Source organism: Oratosquilla oratoria, chromosome 22, assembly GCF_046742065.1.
Source record: "Oratosquilla oratoria isolate Oo_2021 chromosome 22, ASM4674206v1, whole genome shotgun sequence".
NCBI classification, from domain to species: Eukaryota; Metazoa; Arthropoda; class Malacostraca; order Stomatopoda; family Squillidae; genus Oratosquilla; species Oratosquilla oratoria.
Window position 1 is genome coordinate 48559882 of NC_134798.1, and position 24688 is coordinate 48584569.

The following is a 24688-nucleotide window of genomic DNA, read 5'->3' on the forward strand; positions in this document are numbered from 1 at the left end:
AATCATGTTTGGGTTTTGGAGGGAGGGAAAGGAAAGTAGGGAAGGATGGAGGGAGGAAGGAAAGGAGGGAAGGACGGAGGCAGTTTTACATTGGCTCTGTGGCAAATCCCACCCACCTTCATTACCCAAAGCTGGAGACTCCTAATTAGAGTTAAGATGATAAAATCGAAGGAAATGAGAGACAGGTAGGACGTGTGTGTGTTGATTTATACAATAGTTAACATTTTTCGTAAGCCGCTTGGATCGGAGGTAGAATGTGTTATTACAAATGAATGTTGATGTGGTGAATGCTGATGTGGTCATTTGGGTTGCTGGGTGGTTACTGTTTTCAAGATTTTTTTTATTTCTTATTTTTTTATGGATACGGATGAAAGGTAGTAAGGGACATGGAACTGCATAGTGTAGGCTTCATGGTCTCTTGCGGTCTCCCCCCATCCGTTCTTATTTTCTTTTGTTGTTGTTTTTAGAATTGTTTACGGGCTTTCCATTGGTTTCTTCCGCTTCAGAATCATTTGAAAATTATTTCATCGTTTTCTGGAGGTCGTGAACAGGTGGCGTAATCTAAGCGTGCTGTTCTCGTTTTCGCTTAGCTGTGGGTTCAAGTCCCGCACTCCTCTCAGCTTCTTATGACGTAGGCTCCTCGCCACTTGGAGGTCGTGGTTCTCCGTGGGGTGCTGAGTAGCTCTTCGAGTGGTTCAGGTGCGACTGAAGAGTCTGACTTCGTTCTTTGGCAGACCTTCTTCGAACTGGAGACCTCTTGGTGAAGAGCCAATTGCTGTGACGATCCGTCGGGGGTCTCCAAATCGTGGTTACTTCAAAAGACGTAGATCATCATCACAATCAACTTCTTCTTCCTTTTCCTCGTATTCTTATTCCTTTTCTTCCTCTTCCTCTTCTTCCTTATCTCCCTCTTCCTCCTATCCTCCTATCCTCCTCCTGCTCCTCCTGCTCTTCCTGCTCTTCCTTCTCCTCCTCCTCCTCCTCCTCCTCCTGTAGCGGTTTTTGGAGAAGACTTCCGGCACACGTGTTCTAGCAGCTCCGGTTCTTGTCCAGGTCTCCGATATTGAGACAAAACAAAGACGATAAGCGTATTATCGCACTTTTGTGACTCGGGAGTCATTGCTACACGTTTTTATTATATTATTTGTTTATTTGTGTATTTATGTATTTATTTATTTATTCATTTGATTTATTTATTTTTTTAATCCAACTGGTTTTGGCGAATGCAGCTCAGGCCGTCATTGCTTCTACGAGTCGTCTCGACTCGACTCTCGCTTTACTCGGATACATTACGAGTTACCGAGTAACATAGCCCGAGTAATAGAGGTGGGGATAGTGCGATTTGCTCGTGACAGCTGGTACAAGCTTGGGCTGTAATTGCACCATCTGTAAATGTCGTGGATGATATGATGAAGTTTGTCATGCAGTCCTTGTGTGTTAGTGTGTATCATTCATTGTTTTATCCAAAGAACGATGACTGGCCAAACAAAATAATGAATTTATTTGTTGAAAAGTGAAATTGTCTGTTTTAGGTGAGTTCAATCCCCCCCCCCGTATCTTATTGATTTAATTTATAATTCTATTTATTTGTTTGTTTGTTATTTAAAGGTGTTGACCCGGTACAAGTTTTAGAAAGCGAGAAAGCTCGAACTAGATACACACACACACACACACACACACACACACACACACACACACACACACACACACACACACACACACGACTCGTGGCGCGGTTGGTAGAGTTTCCGGCCGCCACTGCGGTGGTCCGGGTTTGAATCCCGCACAGGGCTGAAATAATTTAATTATTGCTGAGCTGTTAGTCGTTACTCCAACTCTTATGGGGGGGGAGTTGGGTGTGTGTGTGTGCGTGTAAGGTCACAGCAATATCTATAGATCGGTCATATATGAGATCTGAGCTCTCTTCCGGGAGGGAAATAGCTGTCGATCACGAGTGTAACACGTGATCCAAGACCATGGTGAAACACACACACACACACACACACACACACACACACACACACACACACACACACACACACACACACACTAATAACGTGAGTGGGAAGATGTCAAGTGGGTAGAAAAAATATTCTTGTCAGAAATGCGTGGAAGCTGCTCTAATTAATCTAATTATATGTTTATTTACTTCGTTTTAGATATAAAGAGTTGAAAAGAATATCCTTGACTCTGCTTAGGTCAACCTTTGAGTAGTTGCATTCTTTCTTGTATTTTTTTTTTGTAGGAGAGGTTCATCCTTAAAAAAAAATAGTAATAATAAATAAATAACAATAGATAGATGAATAGAAAATGAATAATTTTTTTTGGCAATGTAACACCCCCACCCCTACTTTTGTTCAGATTTATGTATCTAAAACTCTTAAAAAAAAACAAAAAAAAAACGAAGTGAACAATCTCGACATTGCCCAACGCGTATTTCAGTAAAGATCTGTAAGAACTTCTTACGGTCTGTGAAGGCTCTTTACATTGTGTAAGGACCCCCTACTAGAGGTCTAGGAAAGTACCACAACCCCCCCCCCCCTTACCCGAGGTCTGTAAGGACCCTTCCCCATCCTCCTTCCCCCTTTCCCCTTCCTCCTTTCCCTTTCCTCCTTGCCCTTCCCCTTTCCACTTTCCTTTCCCCCTTCCCTCTTTCCCTTCCCCTCCCCCTCCCCCTCCCTCTTTTCCTTCCCCTTCTCCTTCCCCTCCACCCTTTACATTTTACCTTCCTCTACCTCATACCCTTCTCCTTCCCCTTCCCTCCTTCTCTTCTCTTCCCTCTTTCCCTTTTCTTCTACCCTTTCCCTTCCCGACCTCCCTTCCCCTATCCCTTCCCGATTTCCCTTCCCCCCTTTTCCCTCCCCTTCCTACTTCCTCCTCCTATCCCCTTCACTCTCCCCCCCCCCCTGGCCCTTCCCCGAGGGGCCCTTAAGCGGCGAGAGGTTTCCCCTCAAGTGAGAGAGGGGAAGAAGAAAACGAAAAAGGAAGTTGTACACCCAAGATCGCTCTCGGTCGATGGGGAAAAGGCTTCAACCATTAAACGGCGTTGTATTCCCAATCTTGAGTAAGGTTGTCCGTAGTTAAAAAAAAAAAGTTGTATTGTGTATTGTACATGGATTGAATTCCAGGGACTTCTTCACGGAAAATATATATATATGTATATATGTGTGCGTGTGCCTGTGTATACATATATGTATACACACACACAAACACACATTTTGATGCGCGAAAGGCCCTTCAGCCCTTGCAACCACGCACTTGCTTCAATCATTGTCGTCGTCGTCACCACCACCACCACCACCACCACCACCACCACCACCACCACCACCACCACCACCATCACCATTATCATTCTATATACTTGTTTTAGATTGTGACACCAAACGCGTGCTTGAGATTGTGTGTGGGGTGGGGGAAGGGGGACAGGGGAGGGGACGAAGCTCAGGGAATTGGTCAAGGGTGCGGACTACTCGAGTCAGGGACACGAGGACCCTGCGGCAGGGCTGCGGCGGGGCTGCGGACGAAGGGCGGGTTGCTTTAGTTCGAGAGTTGCAATCGATTTGCCGTAGGCCGCAACGGGATGGCGGTGCGGTGGCGGTGCGGTAGCAGTCGAGCTGTTGTTGTTGCTTCTTCTTCGTCAGGAAGGTGCCCTTCCCTCCCTTCGGCAGGAGGAACTTGGGCTGAAGGGATGTCCGTCTGATTTGAGGCACTCGGACCTGAAAGACCGAGACCCCATGGTGGCCGGCAACGGTCCTGGTATATCTTCCTATAGGTCTAAGTGGATTGCTGTTTCAGGTGTGTGTGTGTGTGTGTGTGTGTGTGTGTGTGTGTGTGTGTGTGTGTGTGTGTGTGTGTGTGTGTGTGTGTGTGTTTGTGTGTGTGTGTATGTCTGTCTGTCTGTCTCACCGGTAAGTTGAAGGGGTTAGGGAGGAGTAGCCGGTTGTCAATTCTCTTTTCTCCCCCGTCTCTCCACCTCTTCGACTCCTCTATTCCCCCTCCGCTCCCGATCCTCTCCTCTTCTTATCTCCTCTTCTCATCTCCCCCTGCTCTTCTCCTCTTCTCCCCCTCCTCTCATCTCCTCCTCCTCTTCTCCTTTCCTCTTCTTCTCCTTTCCTCTTCTCCTTCTCCTTCTCTCCTCTTCACCCCCTCTTCTCATCCTCTTCTCATCTTCTCCTCCTCTTCTCATCTTCTCCTCCTCCTCTTCTCATCTTCTCCTCCTCCTCTTCTCTTCTCCTTCTTCTCTTCTCCTTCTCCTCTTCTCTTCTCCTTCTCTTCTCCTCTTCTCCTTCTCCTCTTCTTCTCCTCTTCTCCTCCTCCTCTCTTCCCCCTCTTCTCCTCCTCCTCCTCTCCTTCTCTCCTCCTCCTCCTCTCCCACTCTTCTCCTCATTTTCCTCTCCCTTTTTCTTTCCCCCTTCACACCCCCTCTCTCCCCCCTCTCTCCCCCTCTCTCCCTTCTCCCTCCCCTCTCTCTGCCCTCTCCCCTCTCTCTGCCCTCTCTTCTCACAACGTTCAGTCCCAGTTCTGTCCTTGTTTTGTCCCTTTTAGTCCGTTCCGACCACATTGTCCCTGTTATGCCCCTTTTCTCTCTTCCTCTCTCGTTTTTGTGTCCCCTTTTTTTTTGTCCCCTTTTGTCCTTTTTCTGCCCTTTGTCTTTTCCTCTTTTGTCCCATTTCCATCTGAGTACAGTCCTTTCTATTTCTCTCTCCCTGTTCTCTTCCTGTTCTGTTCTATCCCTGTTCTGCCTTTGTTCACCTGTTCTGCTCCTGTACTACTCTTGTTCTATCCCTGTTCTGATCCTGTTCAATCTTTGACTCCCAGTTATTTGTTCTGTCCTTGTTCTGTTCTTGTTCAATCCCTGTTCTACTCATGTTCTATCTCTAATCTGCTCTTGTTCTCATCTTCTGCTCCTGTTCAATCCTTTTTTGTCTCCCAGTTATCTGTTCTGTTCTTGTTATGTTCCTGTTCTGCTCTTGTTCTCATCTTGTTCTGCTCCTGTTCAGTAATTTTTGTCCCCCAGTTATCTGTTCTGTTCTTGCTCTGTCCCTGTTCTATCCCTGTTCTGCTCTTGTTCTCATCTTGTTCTGCTCCTGTTCTCATCTTGTTCTGCTGTTCAATCCTTTTTTGTCTCCCAGTTATCAGTTCTCTTCTTGTTCTGTCCCTGTTCTTTTTCTGTTCTCATCTTGTTCTGCTCCTGTTCAATCTTTTTTGTCTCCCAATTATCAGTTATGTTTTTGTTCTTCTCCTGTTCTATCCCTGTTCTCTTTCTATTCTGCTCCTGTTCATTCCTTTTTTGTCTCCCAGTTATCTGTTCTCTTCTTGTTCTGTCCCTGTTCTCTCCCTGTTCTCTTTCTGTTCTCATCTTGTTCTACTCCTGTTCAATCTTTTTTGTCTCCCAATTATCAGTTCTGTTTTTGTTCTTCTCCTGTTCTATCCCTGTTCTCTTTATGTTCCGTTCCTGCTCGGAAAATCCAGTCGAGGTGTTACGAAGCGAGATCCGAAGAGGAAATTGGGAGCGAGCGAGGAACCGAGAATGGGACAGATGGCCTCAAGACCTTTGTCCTCACCTCCTTTGATTGGGTTTTTCCTCTTTGTCTTGGAAATGTTTTCCTTTTCTTTTCTTTAGGGTTTCCGGGGCTGGCAGAAAATAAAATGAAATAATATTAATGAAAAAAAAAATCGAAAATGAACTTTCCTTTTGGTAATAGTGTCAGGTACACTCTCGGGCAAAATTCTTGAAATTGTTTTAAAGATTTATCCTTGCAATGCACAGCTTTTATGGCTAATGTGTATTTTGGATACAGTGCCCATCTTCGTGTATGATGTATTTTCTTATACAACAAGAGTAGGTGTATGTGTTACATTCGTTTATTGAGAATATATATATATATATATATATATATATATATATATATATATATATATATATATATATATATATATATATATATATATATAAATATATATATATATATAAAAAATAATATAACATTGGAGTGACTCGGTGATTTTCTTTTTCAAGTTGGAAATTTGTAACTCAACTAGTCAGCAAGTATATTGGGAAATATATTTGTCGAATTTAAACAGGGTAATGGTATAGTCTGCATCTCCGATATATATATATATATATATATATATATATATATATATATATATATATATAATATAATTTTTTTTCTCTCAGCACAGTAATATCGTCTTATGTTAGCAAAATCACTTAAGACAGGAATGTAGAACACGAAGCTGAGTCTGATTGATAAAACGTTACATATTCTCAAGGTTCACTGAATCGTCGCCACGAATCATCGTTGATTGTTCAAGGAGGACCTGTTCGAGAGGGAGCTCTTGTTCAATGTGAAGAGACCATTGGGGGTCGGTAGTGGGAGGACTCAATGTTACGTCAATGATTTTCTCTCTCTCTCTCTCTCTCTCTCTCTCTCTCTCTCTCTCTCTCTCTCTCTCTCTCTCTCTCTCTCTCTCTCTCTCTCTCTCAGTGTCTGTTTTTCTCCCTTTTCTCTGTCTTTGTCGTTAATGCTGCCGTGAACACGCAACGATCTTCGACAAAGTGCTTTTCTGTATCGCTCAGTGGAGCTTTTGATCGTTGTCGCATTATTTTCCCTCTCCTGAGTAAAACCGCCTGACACCAGTTAGAATTGGTTTGAAATGTGTCGCCCTTTCTGGACTGAGGGTCTGTGTGGAGCCCTTTGACAGCCAGTACAGGAAAATATACACAAAACACACACGCGCACACACACACACACACACACACACACACACACACACACACACACACACACACACACACACACACACACACACACACACACACACACACACACACGTATTTACATTGACTAAATAACGAAATATGATGCCGACATTTTGTATGAAAGTACAAATTGAAATATAAATAAAAAGTACAATCATAGGTCAGCGAAATCATGCGAAATGTTAACCAAAAGTCAATTGCAAAAAATTTCTTTTCTGTGTGTGTGGGGGGGGAGGGGGTCAGTATCTCCCCTCCCCCCGCCTTTACTTTCTCGATGGGCGTGGCGTGCCAAACGTGCCAATCGTGCCAGTTCGTTGTCGTGCCGTGTCACTTCGTCAGTAAGAACTTTGTCACATGTACGGACCACCCGACGGAGGCTTTGCTGAAGCCGTCTTTGGAGAACGTGTGAAATAATCTCCTTTCGTTTTCAAATTTCAGAGGACTTTTAAAACGCCCCAAAGTTCTTTGCGCTCAAAGATCTCGCTCTCCACAAATGACAATCACTCGACGGGGCAGTTGTAGACAAAGGAGACAGGTTCCCACGTTGTATCAGTTCAGTGTTCCACCGCCTGAGCTAAGGGCTCAGCAAGGAGACCTCTTAATTGCCGTCGATTCACCACCCAAGGCGTCCCGACCTCGTCTACTTCGTCAGCGACTTCGAGGATCTACCTGAAGGAGACGGACAGACACACTCGTACCCCAAGCCAGTCCAGACCCGCTTGACACAGTTGTTGTTATTGTTGTTGTTTGTTGTTATTGCTGTAGGCCTATCACCCGACGAAGTGCCATAGTGACAATCAAAAGATAATTTCTCCCGTCGCAACAAAAAGTGATTTGAGTACCTCACGGGTAGTCTCACGAAGATCAAAAAAACGGTACAAAGAGTACTCTTAGCTTTGTCAGTTACTGGTCTCCCGCAACTGTCTCGTCTCGTCTCGTCAGTAACTGTCGAGAATCAGTTGCGAGCTGCAAGTGGTGCACGTCGGACCATCTATCCCAGGACGTTTGCCCTACGTGGGTATTTTCTGAGCTCGTCCTTGAAGCAGCGTCGTTCTCGTAATAAGCCATGGCGTCCTCTGAAGTTGTCAACGGTGAGAACAGCGAAGGAGAAGATCAAGAGTGGAATCGACAGCCATCACTCAAGGTAAAAAAAAAAAAAAAAAAAAAAAAAAAAAAAAAAAAAATATATGTATATATATATATATATATATATATATATATATATATATATATATATATATATATATATATATATATATATATATGTGTGTGTGTGTGTGTGTGTGTATATATGTAATGTGAGGCCCTTACTTTTCTCCCACCCCCTCCTTTTTCTCATTGCTGACAGTATTGGTCACATGATGTTACTCTAGTCATTAATGAATCATTGGATTATAATGATTGCTATTTAATTTTGCTGATGTAAATATTATCCAAAGATATTCATTATGTGAGGGCTTCTTCATTAGTATACAAAATTTTATCCAGTCGTTTGTGACATTAAAATGTGTATCAAATATTGACGAGTGTATTTATACGAATACATTCACACACACACACACACACACACACACACACACACACACACACACACACACACACACACACACACACACACACACACACACAAACTTAAGCGTATGATGTGTATGCGCTCGCACTTATATACATATGATGTATATACCACATTTTTTACAATTATGAAGATGCTTTCGTGACAGATTTATAGCAGCTGTAATGTCTCGAATACACTCTAGAGACCTGTGACGTCAAAACCGGTTTAACCAATCAGCAACGAGTGTTGTAACCCATTGCCAGACTGTGTTAACCTTGTTAATGGTTTTGAAATTAACGTTAGATTGGTTTTATTTATATTGTTAAAGAGGAGGAAATGTTAAATGTAGTAGATATAATGAAGTCGTGATTTGAGTTTTATCTGTCGGGTAACGAATCTCAATCGAGTTCAAATGCTCTGGACTAGGCGACATGACGTCATTGAAGTTTTGTCTTTCTCCCTTTCCCTCTACTTCCGTAAGGATATATTTCTATATATTACGCATTAACAAGATTACCAAAAGACATACTATTTTCATGTTTTAGTTGTTGATTGAATCTTCGAGTATTTTGCATTTGGTTCGTATAACTTGTAATTTGTATTGAATATGAACAGATATGATTGAACGGCGCATTGGACTCTTGAACAAATTATTTATTGGCAGCTGACATTTTGACGTTTCAAGATGTTCAGAAATTATTATTTTTGTCTTTAGTCTCGGTGTTTGAATTCTTCAGATCAGATTGGCTAACGTTACTCGTATTCTCATTGGCTGTAGGGATGTGACGTCACAATATTCGCCCCCTCTTCTTTCGAGCATAATTATTTTGAAGAAAAAAAAGATACTGTACATGATCGTAATTTAAATTTTACAAAGAAATATTAACACATTTTTAAAGTAAGCAAGTAGGCTGTAATTAGGAAGATGGATTTTTTTTATTTCTTCAGAAATATCTGTCGGAGATGAGTGTTCCATGAACCAATCACAGGGCAGGAATCAAAGCAATAAAATGATGCTGTGCAGAACACCCATGACAGTTGAATTTGTCGTTCGTAAATGAAACTAAAATTATGAAAGTTTTATATTTCGCGCCAAAATAATGTTTACTTATATATTTTATTATAATTTTATCTTACCAAAATATTAGAAGGAAAGTTGCAAGGATTTTTTTTGTTGCACTTCAATGTAAATCTTGTAATGATAAAGAGAAAAGAAGTCTAGTTGCTGATTGGTTGACCAGTAGATGACGTCATGAGTTTTATTTCGCTCCAGACTTCAGTTATACTAAGAAAATAATAACAATGACAATGTTGATGATGATAATGATAATAATTATGATAATTATTAATTCGACCATTTACACATAATAAAAAATTTAGACATGTAGACATGTACAGCGTACACACACACACACACACACACACACACACACACACACACACACACACACACACACACACACACACACACACACACACACACACACATCTCAGATATGTTGATACACATTAATGTTGAATATATTCGTCTTTTTATATAATATATATAAATGTTTATATACGTGTATATATTGAAATATATGTTATGTATTTATATGTAGACCAGCCTGCTTCGTTTTCCTTCTCCCAATACGTCAAAATCGACGTCAAAATCTGTTATCACAGTCTCGGTACACGATTGTGAAATTGTTAATTTAATTCAATTAATGTTATGTTTTGAAAGAAGTTGAACTATTTTAATTCTTCTTAGATAAAACTCATGATAAAAATATTAAGAGTAATTTCCACATCTAAGTCGGGAAGAGTTTGTTATCTATTGAATAAAATCGGGTGGAGGGTCAGGGTGGGGGGAGGGGGGGTTCTGGCCTATTGCAAGAACGTCTCCCCAACGTTCTACGAATTTTGAATTTTAAACGTTTGACGACAGAGAACAAGATTTGTGTCTTTGCGTCTTTTGATGTTCTTCACGCCTCTCAGGGATAGGTATTAGGTCTGTAGTGAATATATATATATATATATATATGTATGTGTGTATATATATGTGTATATATATATGTGTGTGTATATATATATATGTACATATGTTTATATATATGTATATATGTATATGTATAAATGTATATATATGTGTATATATATATGTGTATATATATATATATATGTACATATGTTTATATATATGTATATATGTATATAATATATATATATATTTACATATATATACATATATGTAAACATATATGTATATATATGTTTATATATATGTACATATATGTATGTATATATGTATATAATATATATATATATATATAATATACACATATTGTGATTTGCTGATTGGGTTATGTTTATGGTTATGATTGGAGCCTGAAATCATTACTAATCATCTCCATTCTGTGGTGATGAGGCGCCAATCAGATGCAAATCGGAACCTGAATTTCAATCCCAAATTATGATACGAAAACGCCGAAAAGCTTGACTTTATCTCCTATGGCCCTGTTCACACTAGCGATTTCAACCGCCGCGGTTCAATACAAAGTCCTTGGAGTTTACACACAACCGCGCAGATTTTCGTTGACTATGCGGTACTGTCGCGGTTTCCGCGCGGTTCAAACCGCTAGTGTGAACAGGGCCTAACTGTACACGGACTTGGGAGTAGTGACATCAGGGGAAAGCTAGAATAGTTACTTGTATGAATTCAGAGGTTCTAGAAACTGCCCACTGAAGTCTTCAAAAACTTCCAGTGACTCACTGAAGTCGATGATTTAAGATTTTTTGTTTAACAATTGCTGAATAAAATCATCAATTGTAAAGAATATATCTATAAAGTTGAATGAGATGGGGCTTGAAGTAAGTTTAATCCTATCTAGTGCAAGTGCAGGGGTATCTGTAGAGCTGAATTAAAATGTCAGTTTAAAGATGCTAAATAGAATTTAGAAATAATGGAGAAAGGTAAACTTGTAGAAGGAGGGATTGGACAATATGGACGTCGGAATTAGAGTCGTTTACGAAGAGAGAGAGAGAGAGAGAGAGAGAGAGAGAGAGAGAGAGAGAGAGAGAGAGAGGTGGGGAGAGAGGTAGAGAGAGAGAGAGGTAGCAGTCCATAAAAGAGCAAGTGATTGCCCTATGTTCATAGTGATGACGACCCTTTGTCCGTAAGACAACGGGCAATCAGCCGGGGATGGTGGGGGCGTCGAAGAGGAGGTTCTCCATCGAAAGCAAATGAGGAAGAAGAGACGGAGAAAAGGGCATTAGGTGCGGGGAGGGGAGAAGGGGGAGAAGGGAGGGGGGAGAGGGGGAGAGAGCAATCAATCGCATAAGATCTCGCAGTCAATCTACTTCCGAAGGTCATCTGCCTTTGGAGCGGTGGTGGCGGACATGATGGATGTTTTTCTGGCTAATAATGGAGGATTTTATTCAGGTAAGGAGGTGGACTAGGGGGGAGAGTGGGGTCACGGTCGGTTAGGACCCCGTTCTGTGCAGAGACCGCCTCCTCAGTAGTCAGTCTTCAGATCGCAATCAAAAGCGACCTTCAGGTATTGAGAGACAGAGAGAGAGAGAGAGAGAGAGAGAGAGAGAGAGAGAGAGAGAGAGAGAGAAATATATATATATATATATATATATATATATAGAGAGAGAGAGAGAGAGAGAGACGTTCTGACAGGTTGACGTAAGTGGAGTAGGAAACACAGGAGTCTTAGTCTGAGTTTATTCCCGACTAGTTTCGCAGGTATGCTTTTTCAAAGTAATAAACTCAGACTAAGACTCCTTTATTTCCTACTCCACTTACGTCATATATGTAAATGAAAAAAGTAAAAAAAAAAATAAATAAATAAATAAATAAATAAATAAATAAATAAAATAAAAAAAATAAATAAATAAATAAAAAAAAAATAAATAAATAAATAAATAAATAAATAAATAAATAAATAAAATAAAAAAGAAGAAATAAAATAAAATTGAATAGATCAATAAAATGGAGTCTGTGACCGTAGCGAAAGTGTTAAGGTCGACGGGAGGGGGGAAGGGGGGAGAGGGGGAGGGGAGGTGGGGGGAAGGGGGAGTGAAAGATCAACGTTGAAAGGGTACGGGAAACCGCACTTGGGATATTGGTCTTGAATAAAAGGCAGGTTTCTGCCTCTCCCCCCTTTCAACTCTTCCTCTTCCTCTTCCTCGGCCTTCTCTTTATCTTCTTTGGCCACCTTTTACTCTTACTCTTCTTCCTCTTCCTCTTCCTCTTCTCATCTTCCTTTTCCTCTTCCTCTTCCTCGGCCTTGTTTCTCTTCTTTGGCCACCTCTTACTCTTACTCTTCTTCCTCCTCTTCTTCCTCTTCTTCTCTTCCTTTTCCTCTTCCTCCTCTTCCTCCTCCTCTTCCTCCTATTCACTTCGGCCTCCTCTTTCTTCTCTTTGGCTTTCTCTTTCTCCTCTTCGGCGTCTTCCTATTCTCTTCGGCCTCCTCTTTCTCTTTCTCCTTCTTCTCTTCCTCCTCTTCTCTTCCTCCTCTTCTCTTCGGCCTCCTCTTTCGCCTCCTCCTCCTCCTCTTCCTCCTTCATCTTCCTCCTCCTCATCTTCCTCCTCCTCATCTTCCTCCTCATCTTCCTCCTCATCTTCCTCCTCCTCATCTTCCTCCTCTTCCTCCGCCTATTCTCTTCGGCCTCCTCTTTCTCCTCCTCTTCTTCCTCTTCCTCATCCTATTCTCTTCGGCCTTCTCTTTCTCCTCCTCCTCCTCCTCCTCCTCCTCCTCCTCCTCGACCTCCCCGTTTTACTCTTCCTCTGTTGCTCTTTTTTATTAATTTTCCAATTCCTCCTCCTTCACATACTTCTCTTCATCTCCAGTTTTCTCCTCTTCCCCCTCATCTTTGCCGTCCTGCTCTTCCTCCTCCTCCTTCCACCCTTCTTACTCCTCGTCCTCCTCCTCCTATTCCTACTCCTATTCCTCCTCCTCCTCCTATTACTCCTCCCTCTCCAATTTCTTCTTCTCGTCCTCCTACTCCTATTCCTCCTCCTCCTATTCCTCCTCCTCCTATTCCTCCTCCTCCTATTCCTCCTATTCCTCCTCCTCCTCCTATTACTCCTCCCTCTCCAATTTCTTCTTCTCGTCCTCCTACTCCTATTCCTCCTCCTCCTATTCCTCCTCCTCCTATTCCTCCTCCTCTTATTCCTCCTCCTCTTATTCCTCCTCCTCCTCCTCTTATTCCTCTTCCTCCTCCTCCGTCTCCTTCTCTTCGTCCACCTCCTTTCCGTCCTCCTCGTCGTCCTTCCCTACGCTTCCTCCTCCTCGTCAGCTCCTACTTCTTTTCCTCCTCCTCCTCTTCCTCCTCTTTCTCCTCCTCCTCTTCTTCTTCCTGCTCCTCTTACCTTTACCCTAACTCTTCCTTCCCCCTCCTCCCTCCTCCCTCCTCCCTGCTTCTCTTCCTCTTCCGCTGAAGAAGTCTTGGGGTACAACGTTTTTGATACAGTCTCCGTTTGAATGTATATAATGATCATAGTAATAACGGTAATAGAAATAACGATAATGACAGTAATAATACTGATAATGATCATGATAGTAATAATATAATAATTATAGTAATAATATAATAATGACAATAAAAATATGATAATGATAATGACCGCCGTGTCCCAAGCTCGATTCCCAATAGTCTTTAGTGACTGCCACTTGCCCAGGCTCTGTGTGTGTGAAAGAGAGAGAGAGAGAGAGAGAGAGAGAGAGAGAGAGAGAGAGAGGGGGGGGAGAGGAATTGCGTAGTTGAAAGCAACTGCGTTTGTTTTTCCTGCTGATCTCTCCTGTGCGTCTGCGGGGGAGGAGGGGGAGGGGGAGTGGGGGTGGGGGAAGGGTGGTGGTGTTGTTTATCTTATGATAACATTTATGCCTGGGCTGCAGGCTGTGCTTGGCATTCCCCCACCTTCTCCTCCTCCTCCTCCTCCTCTTCCTCCTCTTCCTCCTCTTCCTCCTCTTCCTCCTACACCTCCTCTTCCTCCTACACCTCCTCCTCCTCCTCCTCCTCCTCCTAAACCTCCCCTTTTCCTCGCCTCTTCCTCCCTCGCCTCTTCCTCCCTCTCCTCTTCCTCCCTCTCCTCCTCGCCTCTTCCTCCCTTTCCTCCTCCCCTCTTCCTCCCTTTCCTCCCTCTCCTCCCCCTCTCTTTCCAACTCTCTTCCTCCCCTTCCCCTCCTGTATCTCTTCTCTTACCGTGTATTTATTTTAATAATTTATTTGTTTATTAATTTATTTTATCCTTGTTTTGTTAACGATTCTATCAATTGCTGTATTCATTTGTTTTACCTTATTATTGATTAATTAATTTATTTACTTATACGTTTGTTTATTCGTATGTTTATGCGATTTCTGACGATGTGATCGTCTTCTTTTGTTCACTCTGAATTTTTTTTTTTTTAATAAAATCAAATGTACATATCTTGGTGTTTCCGTGGTGCGAAATATTAAAGAAAAAGTTCATTTCCCACACCTGCCGAGTACGTAGTTTGGGACTTAATTACTTGTATATTTATTTATTTATTCATTTTTTTGCGTATCTGTATCTTATGTACCTAATTTATTTGATTTTTTTATGTTTTATTTTGATGTTTTATTACTTGGTCATGGATTGTTATTAAGAATATTCATCCCATGACTAATGTAATTGGTTCTATATAGAGATATTGCATTATAGAAATAATAGAATACAGTGCATTCGTATCTCAGTGTTTGATGCCACATATGATGGCGCAGTAACACAATACATTTGCTGCGCAGCTGATACGGTAAAGTTGGTACTACTGGTAAATGACTTGTGTGCTCGTTCGATTCAGTTGGTACGCCTGACGTGTGACGTGTACATGTGTTTCTAGTCGATTTGTGTTTTTGAAAGTTGTGTACAGGTGTGCGTGTGTGTGTGTGTGTGTGTGTGTGTGTGTGTGTGTGTGTGTATGTATGTGTGTGTATGTGTGTGTATGTTTGAGTGTGTATGTGTGTGTGTGTGTGTGTGTGTGTGTGTGTGTGTGTGTGTACGTGTGTGTGTGTGTGTGTGTGTGTGTGTGTGTGTGTGTGTGTGTATTTGTGTGTGCGTGCGTGCGTTCATAATTGAAAATTGTGCAAATATATCTCTGGCTACTTAAATGTTTTTTTCATATATTGTTCCACAATAATACGAATTTTGTCGGATTAGTTGTGTTAATTCGTCAGTTTGTAAAAATATTTACCAAGTGATGCTGGATATATGAGACTTGTCCTTGAGTGTACATGGGGTGGTTGGATGTAGCCAGGTATTCCCATATGGTCAAACATTTCCTCCACAGGTGTACGTAGTGGTGCTCCAGCTCTCTCTCGCACTCTTTATCTCTCTTTCTCCCTCCTCCCTCTCTCACTCCCTCTCTTCCTCCCTATCTTTCCCCCTCCCTCCCTCTCTCTCGCTCCCCCCCCTCTCTCTCTCTCTCTCTCTCTCTCTCTCTCTCTCTCTCTCTCTCATATTATATATATATATATATATATATATATATATATATATATATGTCTATGCCTATCTCTCCCTCCCTCTCCCTCATTTTGTGTTACAGAATTATCGAATTTTAATTGAATCGTTATTCAACTAAAAGACATGGCTGGGTGGATTGTGTATACCTGGATCTGGAAAAAGCTTTTGATAAGGCGCCTCACAAAAGAGATGAATATGGAGATTAGAGTATATAGGACTCAAAGGGAGTCCCAGGGAACGGATGAAGGACTTTATGAGGAATGAATAGGACGCTTGTGGGGGCTAGGATGTCGGATAGGAGGGAAGGAAATAGAGGGGGAACCAAGGAGTTCGGCTCTGCCGCCAGCAAGATTTGATCTCTGTATTGACGACATGGTGGGCTCAGAGTTACTACAGTCTATTTGATGAAGACGGCAAGATGACGAATAGAGGGAAAGTAGAGGAAAACTGTTATTACAGGAAGATGTAGATGGAATATGTAAAGGGAACACCGAAATAAGAGAAGAATTTCAGTGCAGAAATGGGTAGAATATTGGTAAAAGTAAGATAAGGTCATCCTAAAAATATAAAGTGGTAAATAAAGCAAATACGAAGTACACAATGGTGGAAATTGCCTTGGAAATATTGGTAATTAAACATTTGTCAACTGTTGTGGAAGATCGGTTGTGAAAATAGTGAAATAAAATCTTACGCGCCCCAGATTGTAGTATGCTGCAGTGGTGTGGTGTACGTACACACACACACACACACACACACACACACACACACACACACACACACACACGTACACGTACACGTACACGTACACGTACACGTGTCGTATGTAGTATGTTGCACATAAACTAATACACATAGATACATTCACACCGAATTGCCTAGCTGCTCACGATCATATTCTCCCACATACACAGGCGCACGTCCACGAACACACGTACACATGTACACACTCGTATGTACACGAGCTACACCACATGTTTTACCTGCTAAGCTGACATCAGTGATGTGTCGTACAAAATGGCCGGCCTTGACACTTTCGCGTATTACACCAAAACCGTGAACTTGTGTTATACGTAGGATATTGTGTGCTAGGTTTTGGATTTGTAGGTATGTAAAGACTTGTGTTGTGGGTGATACATCCGGTGGTCTCATAGTGATACCTTATCACGAGGCAGCGGAAGGCAGGTTGAAGCGAAGACCCGAGTGCCAAGGGGCGTAAGCTTGGCACCACAGAGATGAGGGTCATAAGGATTAGAGTATAAGTTGGCACCAGGGTTTAAGGGCCAGGGGTCAGGGCGTGAGTGCCAGGCGTCAGGGCTTGAGGGCCAAGGGCGAAGGTCAGGGACCTAAGGGCGAGGTTCAAGGTCAGATCGAGTGCCAACCAATAGGCCTTCTTCGGTGTCAGAAGTCTTGGGAAGACGGACTTCCTCGAGTGAGGAGTGGATGTCCTCTATCACATCGATCTCGGGCCGCAGCGATACTTCACCATACCACCACCACCACCACCACCACCACCACCACCACCACCACCACCACCACCACCACCACCACCACCACCACCACCACCACCACCACCACCACCACCACCACCACCACCACCACCACCACCACCACCACCACCACCACCACCACCACCACCACCACCACCACCACCACCACCACCACCACACTCGATTCGACGACACGAAGAAGCCACGGCGTCCTGCCACTGTGCCAGGCGACTCGATCCTGTTATCACACACAGACATCCCACAACGCACTACACTTATCCACTTGATCTTCGCGAGCCATCACACTTAGTAGAATCCTCACTGGTGCAGGACCTTGCGTCACGTCACACTTTCGTATCACATCACGCTGTACCACGTCATCAGACCGTGGCACGTCACACTAGAAAGCTGAATTACATTTTCTTTGCTCTGCCTTCCCATTCCCCCTGGGAGCTATAAAAAGCGCTTCGCTGGAAAAAGGGGAATAGAGACTCCAGCGGGAAAAAATATATATCCATATATAAAAGTGTGTGTATGTGTGTGTGTGTGTGTGAGTGAGTGAGAGTGTGTGTGTGTGTGTGTGTGTGTGTGTGTGTGTGTGTGTGTGTGTGTGTGTGTGTGTGCGCGCGTGTGTGTCTGTAGTAATAATAATGATAATAATTATCATCATCAGTTTGAGTTACAATGATGCAGTGTTACACTGACAGTATAACATTTGTATTAATTTCAGACTATTGAGTACATAATGTGAAAGGGGATTGTAGGTGCCGGTGTCCACAGAATGGTGTGTGTGTGCGTGCGTGTGCGTGTGTGTGTGTGTGTGTGTGTGTGTGTGTGTGTGTGTGTGTGTGTGTGTGTGTAACAGTGCCACCCAGTTGGGAGGGGACTTTTCGTTGTAATTAAATGTTGTTATACTTAACTCAAAATAATATTCAAGACGTATGCGGCATTTCTCGATAAAGATTTACCATAATTATTTTTTGGAGGGCGGGGGGAGGCTACGACTTTAATTAGAAGGTTTGAAGAATTTATTTTTCCCTCTTCTTTTGTAGTCGGCGCCCCCGTTGTCTTGAGTTTTGATTCCAGTTGATGAGGACTTATGGGAAAAAAGAAAAAGAAAAAAAAAATCCTTTGTGTGGAAGAGTGTCAGACGATGACGTCATTGAAAGACTCCCGTTTACCAGCGCTTCTATCCTTGTGGAGATATGACCAGAAAATGTTGGCGAAGAATCCTACGGTGACATTCTTAAAAAAATCTTTCCTTATATAAATCCTTGGGAGGGAAAGATTTATACAAGGAAAGACTTTTTTTAAAGAATACCACCGTAAGATTCTTGCGGTGGTATTCTTTAAAAAAAATTCTTTCTTTATATAAATCTTATATAAATCCTTGGAAGGGAAAGATTTATACAAGGAAATATTTTTTAAGAATACCGCTGTAAGATTCTTACGGTGGTATTATTAAAATAAATCTTTCCTTATATAAATCTTATATAAATCCTTGGAAGGGAAAGATTTTTTTTAAGACCACCGTAAGATTCTTACGGTGGCATTTAAAAAAAAAAATTCTTTATATAAATCTTTCTCTTCCAAGGATTTATATAAGGAAATTGTTTTTTTAAGAATACCACTGCTAGACCACTGAATAATACATTTGTTCATGAAAACGTATAGAGAGCCCAGGATTAGTATTTTTTGTTTCATATTTCAATATCACTGCCATTGGTGAATTAGACGTTTGTTATGGCTGTCGTCAGGTGATTTTTTCTACATACCAAGAGCTTTCTTCCCCCTTATAAGAGAGGTAGCCGAGTCAGAGGCACGCACCTACTATCCCCCCCCCCCGTTCAACTTAGCTCCTAATTGAGGGAAATCTACCCAAAGAAAATTCACGAAAAATGAATTAAATAGGAAAAGGGCTGCCAATTATGTAAGCGTTGAAATCGTGATGGTGATGATAATATCTGTGTTGGTGATAATGGTGATAACACAAGGCACCTTAGAAAGTATAATGTAGCCAGACAAAAGGTTAGGTGACCATTTGGTCCCTGGTGCCTCCGTCACAACACAACATAGCACGGCATAATGCAGCATAACAAAGCATAACACAGTATATCACCAATTCCACCGACTATTCCCTAGTTTTTCATTATTTCAGGAGACTTGTCAGCGTCCTAGGTCTGGTCATGTGTACAAATGTCTCTAGATTAGATTCGGGGGGAGGGGGAGGTGGGGGGAAAGGGGGGAAGAGGGGGGGGGGAAAGGTTGCCAGCGTTGTAGCGCACTGGCTTCCATCTCACTTAATTTGGCTTCCCCGACACGTTATCTGGAAGAAGAAGACGGACCTTTTTGGCCCACGGACTTGATCTGAAGTCGGATCAGGATGTCCATGCATGCAGGGCAAAGGTGACGGCCTCGGAAGTAGCGTGACCTTAGTCTTGACCATGATCTGACATCAGGTCAACTCCTCCACCACCACCACTTCCACCTCCGCCTAAACTCTCTATGATTTAGTCCAGTCGAGCTTAGCCCAACCCAACCCAATCTAGTCCAACCCAGCCCAATCTAGCCCAACCCAGCCCAACCCAACCCAACCCAACCCAACCCAACCCAACCCAATATAGTCCAACCCAGCCCAACCCAATCTAGCTCAACCCAGCCCAATCTAACCCAACTCAGCTTAGCCCAATCCAATTTAGCCCATCATTGTCTTATACGCGTGCTAATCTTCTCCAGCGTCTGTTATCTTTGGGCGCCTCGCACTCGTCAGGTCGAGAGATAAGCCCAATCGAGAAGGGTCTGTAAGAGCGAAGGTGTGTGGGGGGTTGGGGGGGGAGTCCCAGAGGGAGGGGGGAAGAGGGGGTAGGGGGAGGGAAGATCCGGAAGGGCGATGTGGGTGAGGAGAAACGTAACAGACTCCCTACAACTGCTGCAGTTTGGTGGTGATGGTGATAGGATCGTCCAATCCTGTCAGTACGAATCCCCACCCCCTCCCCTCCCATCCCCTCCCCTCCCCACCCTTCCCTTCGTATCCGTTCTTGCAAAGGTTGCGCTTGTAATGTCATTACCTTCGAACTCTTGACAAAGATTGTGCAAGAATTACTCCCCACCCCCACCCCGAGAAGTCTTCCCTGGCAGGCACCGAGGGAAGGGGAAGGGGGAAGGGCGAAGGGCAAATGGAGGCAGGGAAGACACTTGTCTTCTGCAGGAGAGAACGAGATAGTCATCAAGTAGAAGAAGACAGAGGTCTCGACTTCGAAGGACTTCGAGTTCGGAGACTCTTCAGTTCGGGGCCGTCGTCGTCGTCGTCGTCTCAAAGTCCATCTTCTGGAAAGCTCTTTTCCCGTGTCTTCGGGAAGGCCTTCCGAGTGCCAGCCCTTCCTCCCTCCCTCCTTCCCACTTCCTCCCTCCCTCCTTCCCCCGTCCTCCCTCCCTCCTTCCCCATTCCTCCCTCTCTCCCCCTCCCTCCCTTCCTCGTGGCTATGGCGCCAGATGCACCTGACGCCAGTGTGAAGTAGGCTTCCCGCCTGTCGGAAGCAGATACTTTAGAAGGAACACTGAAAACCGATGCACGGCCTTGTGTGCAGGAAACGTTTATGCTTGTTGAACCCACACTGACTGTTATAATGGCATATACGCACGTGCGCGCCCACCAACGCGCGCGCGCTCGTACACACACACACACACACACACACACACACACACACACACACACACACACACACACACACACACACACACACACACACACACACACACACACACACACACACACACACACTAATTACATATCTGAACTTGAGCACCGTGATCAGCCCTTACGATTGTGTTAGGGAGAGAAGAGGAGATGGGGGAGGGGTTAGGGGTGTGTAGGTAGGAGATTGTGTCCCCCCAATTTTTTTTACCCAATGGGCTTGTGTGTGTGTGTGTGTGTGTGTGTGTGTGTGTGTGTGTGTGTGTGTGTGTGTGTGTGTGTGTGTGTGTGTGTGTGTGTGTGTGTGTGTGTGCGTGTGCGTGTTTGTAAACCGATCCTGAAATGCAGACGTTTCCTTCAGAAGAAGGCTTGACCCTCTCTGCTTCTTGGAGGACCACTCCACACGCGAATCAATTGCCTTGCATCAGCCTTTCAAAAAAAAAAAAAAGAGGAGGGTGGGGAATGGCTGCTCGAAAAACAGTCAAGGAAATGGTTTCCTGGAAAATGAAAACATTATTCTCTTTGCCGTTGGCGTCGGTGCCACACAGCTGAATAAAATCGCCTTTCGATATCTGGCATCAAGAAAACAAGCCCCTCCCTTTACAGATAAGGTCGACCCTTTACCGGGTTCTTTTGAGTTGAATAAAATCATTTGGCGACAGCTTTGGAGAAGAACCAAACACTCCGGCAAGGTCTTCCTCGTCAGGAGAATTCCCGAAGGTCCTTCCGGTAGTACCGTTTCGGGTTGTAGTAGGGGTTCCTCGGCCATTCGACAGTCTCCTGTAGGCTCGTAAGGCGCCTTAGGGAACTTGACCCAAGTCGTCAAGGTGGCATTCTTTATGTATTTTGTTTTGGCGAAGGAGAGGCGATGTAATGCATCTGTGAGGTCTTGTGGGGGGACGTGCCTCTGGTCCGTAGGGGTTCATGATGATTCGAAATCTGTCAAATATCCTCTCCCCTAACACTTGTATTAGTAATAACAACATCAACAATAACAGTAGAATGAATAGATGAGATAAATAAAAATGGTAATAAATGTATAAGAAATGAATTGGAAAAAGGAAATTGGTTGCCATGACAAAATCGATGAGGTGCATCACCATGTCGTCAAAGATGGTGAAAGTTCCTCTTCCTCCTCTCCCCCTTCCCCCTCTCCCCCCTCTCCCCCTTCCCCCTCTCCCCCCTCTCTTCCCCCCCACACCCCGGCGCCACCCACACACACACATACTTTCAGAGCGATTTTCCGTTTGCCCTGGCAAATGGGACCCTTTTAGCTTGGAAGTCATGTTTGCCTCGGCTCGATTCCCACGTGAACGAACGATTGAACCTTACTTGGTGAGGTCCAACAGCAAGGGCCAAGGGCGAGGGGCGAGGGCCAAGGGCCAAGGCCAAGGGCCAACTTGAAGGCCAAAGCCTTGGTTCAGTTTTGCAATACATTATAGGTCTTGCTCAGAGTACGTTACTCTGCTGAACGAAATCGTATGCAGGTAAAGTAGGCTTTTATCCACGGGCCAAGTCGCCACCTCGGCCTTATGTGCATGGACAGCCAATGTGGGTTTAAGTTCAGGTTAGCCAGAATAAGATAAACAAAGAGCATCATAGGGTGGAAGAAGTTTAGTGATTAAAGGTTACAATTGGCTGAAGTTGGCTATGCTTGACAATGAGTTCCCCTCTCTCCCTCTCCCCCTCTTCCCCCTCTTCCCCGGTCTTCAGTGATGTCTGGCCGGGGCTGAGACCACTGCAATGCGTCTTTCCCCTTCTTCTTTTTTTTTTTCCTTCTTTTTCCTCTTAGTTGTCTTCGCCTCCTCCCCCCCCCCCGTCATGCCCATCTTAGCTGTCATCCTCGCCCCCTTTTCTTCGTCTTCTTCCGCTTCCGTTCTTCTTTCAGTTGTCCTCGTTAGACAGACACGGAGGCACTACTTTTGTCCAAGACTGCATTTGCTCAGGAAGCGCGAATTCTTCGAGTCTCTTGGCGAGACGGACGACTGTCTCCTGACGATGTTTTTCCATCTTCGTCGGAACGTCGTCATGGTTCCCGAGTCTCTTCTGTCTCTGAAAGATCCTCTTAATCTCTGAAAGAACCCCCCAACTGAATAGAATTGTCTGGCGTCAGATTGAATAAAGTATGTGAAGGTTGTCGTCGTGGGGGGGGGACGCGCCGAATCCCCCGGTCAAGATAGGGTCGCGGTCTCATTGTATGGGACTCAGACTGGGGACCGCCTCCCAACTGCACGATAGGGTAATTTGGTGGTTTGTCACGTGATAAGCCATACTTAGCGCTACAGTAATTGTCTAAATTAACTTCATCATTCTTCCTCTCTCTCTCTCTCTCTCTCTCTCTCTCTCTCTCTCTCTCTCTCTCTCTCTCTCTCTCTCTCTCTCTCTCATTTTCTCAGCTGAATAAGTCTTTAGAATAAAAATGTAAAACTGCAACTCAAGCAAAGAGGTTAATTGAGATTAATTGTAATCTAGTAGTGGCTGAGAGGATTTAACGTGGTTTGGTTTAAAAAAGATCGCTCATTGTTAGCCAGAATGAACGTACTTATTGTGAATAGAGTTCATTTGCAGTCTTGTAGTCACTGGGATATATTTGAAACTCATGCCGGAGATCGGGTATGGCCATGGGGCTTCATCCTTATTTGAGAATTGATGGGGAGATCAAGGGCCATGTCCGCCTCTTCGTCAGTAAGGACCCGAGTCCAACCACCAAAGAAATGGTCGAGATCGATGGAAACTTTCGAACTTGGACGGAGAACAACATTGGGCGAGGTATTAAGTTTCAGGAAAATCGGGGGTGGGGGGGATTTTGATCTCCTAAAGAGGAATATTTCGGAAATTGCTCCCGGCTGGTGACAGCGCCTTGGCCTTCCACTACCACCTCCATCTCCACCTCCACCTCCACCACGACCTCCACCACCTCCACCACCGGGCATATGCATCTGTCCATTGCAGCAGAAATAAAGCATCTGCATTCCATGCGGCGCCACCGATGCAAGAGGAGGAGGAGGAGGAGGAAGAGGAGGAGGAGGTGCCTTTGTAGGTCACAACAGGGTGCAGATGGATATCTGTGCTTTCGTCTGTCTGTCTGTATAAGCTCAACCTTGTCACACGACTTGTGACCGCACGTGTGTGTGTGTGTGTGTGTGTGTGTGTGTGTGTGTGTGTGATGTCTCCAGTTTCACTGACAGGAAACCCGCTGCCCCACAGAATCTGGCAACGGTGCCCCTGGATCCTCCAATAGATCTCTCTGTGGAGAAAACTTGCACAGTTGTCTGTGTTATATTCATGCGGGACAGTTTCTCTATCACATAGGAGGAGGAGGACGAGGAGAGCAGTCGCCGGTTGCCAGCTCTCCTAATGTGAAAAGATGGAGGAAAAAGAAACGCTATTCGTGTGAAGAGGCCCTGGGCCTGATCCGGAGACCGAGTACCAGCCCCTTGGGGCTGCACTTCTAGCTGGGGTTGTGAGGGTTGACGGTTTTGAAGACGGACAGCGGGGCGACGATTCTATATGACGTCCATCTTGCAGATGATTGATATTAGACGTGTGTGTGTTTGTGATTCGCCATGGTCTTGGATCACGTGTTGGGTTTGTGATCGACAGCTATTTCCCTCCCGGAAGAGAGCTCAGAGCTCACATATGACCGATCTATGTGACCTTACACGCACACCCAACCCCCCAACCCCAACTCCCCGCCCACGAGAGTTGGAGT

General features: G+C 44.0%; 1 protein-coding gene across 9 annotated transcripts in view; it reads left to right on the forward strand.

The window, feature by feature from the left end:
• LOC143037550 (adenosylhomocysteinase-like 1) overlaps nt 1–24688 on the forward strand; it is a 290562-nt gene that overhangs the window by 222848 nt on the left and 43026 nt on the right. The window contains exon 2 of one of the 9 annotated variants that reach the window (XM_076205967.1): nt 7205–7910. The exons of the other annotated variants lie outside the window; for them this stretch is intronic. Within the exon in view, the coding sequence (XP_076062082.1) occupies nt 7833–7910 (78 nt within the window). The 5' untranslated portion in view covers nt 7205–7832. The remainder of the gene's footprint in view (nt 1–7204; nt 7911–24688) is intronic. 9 annotated transcript variants of the gene reach the window in all.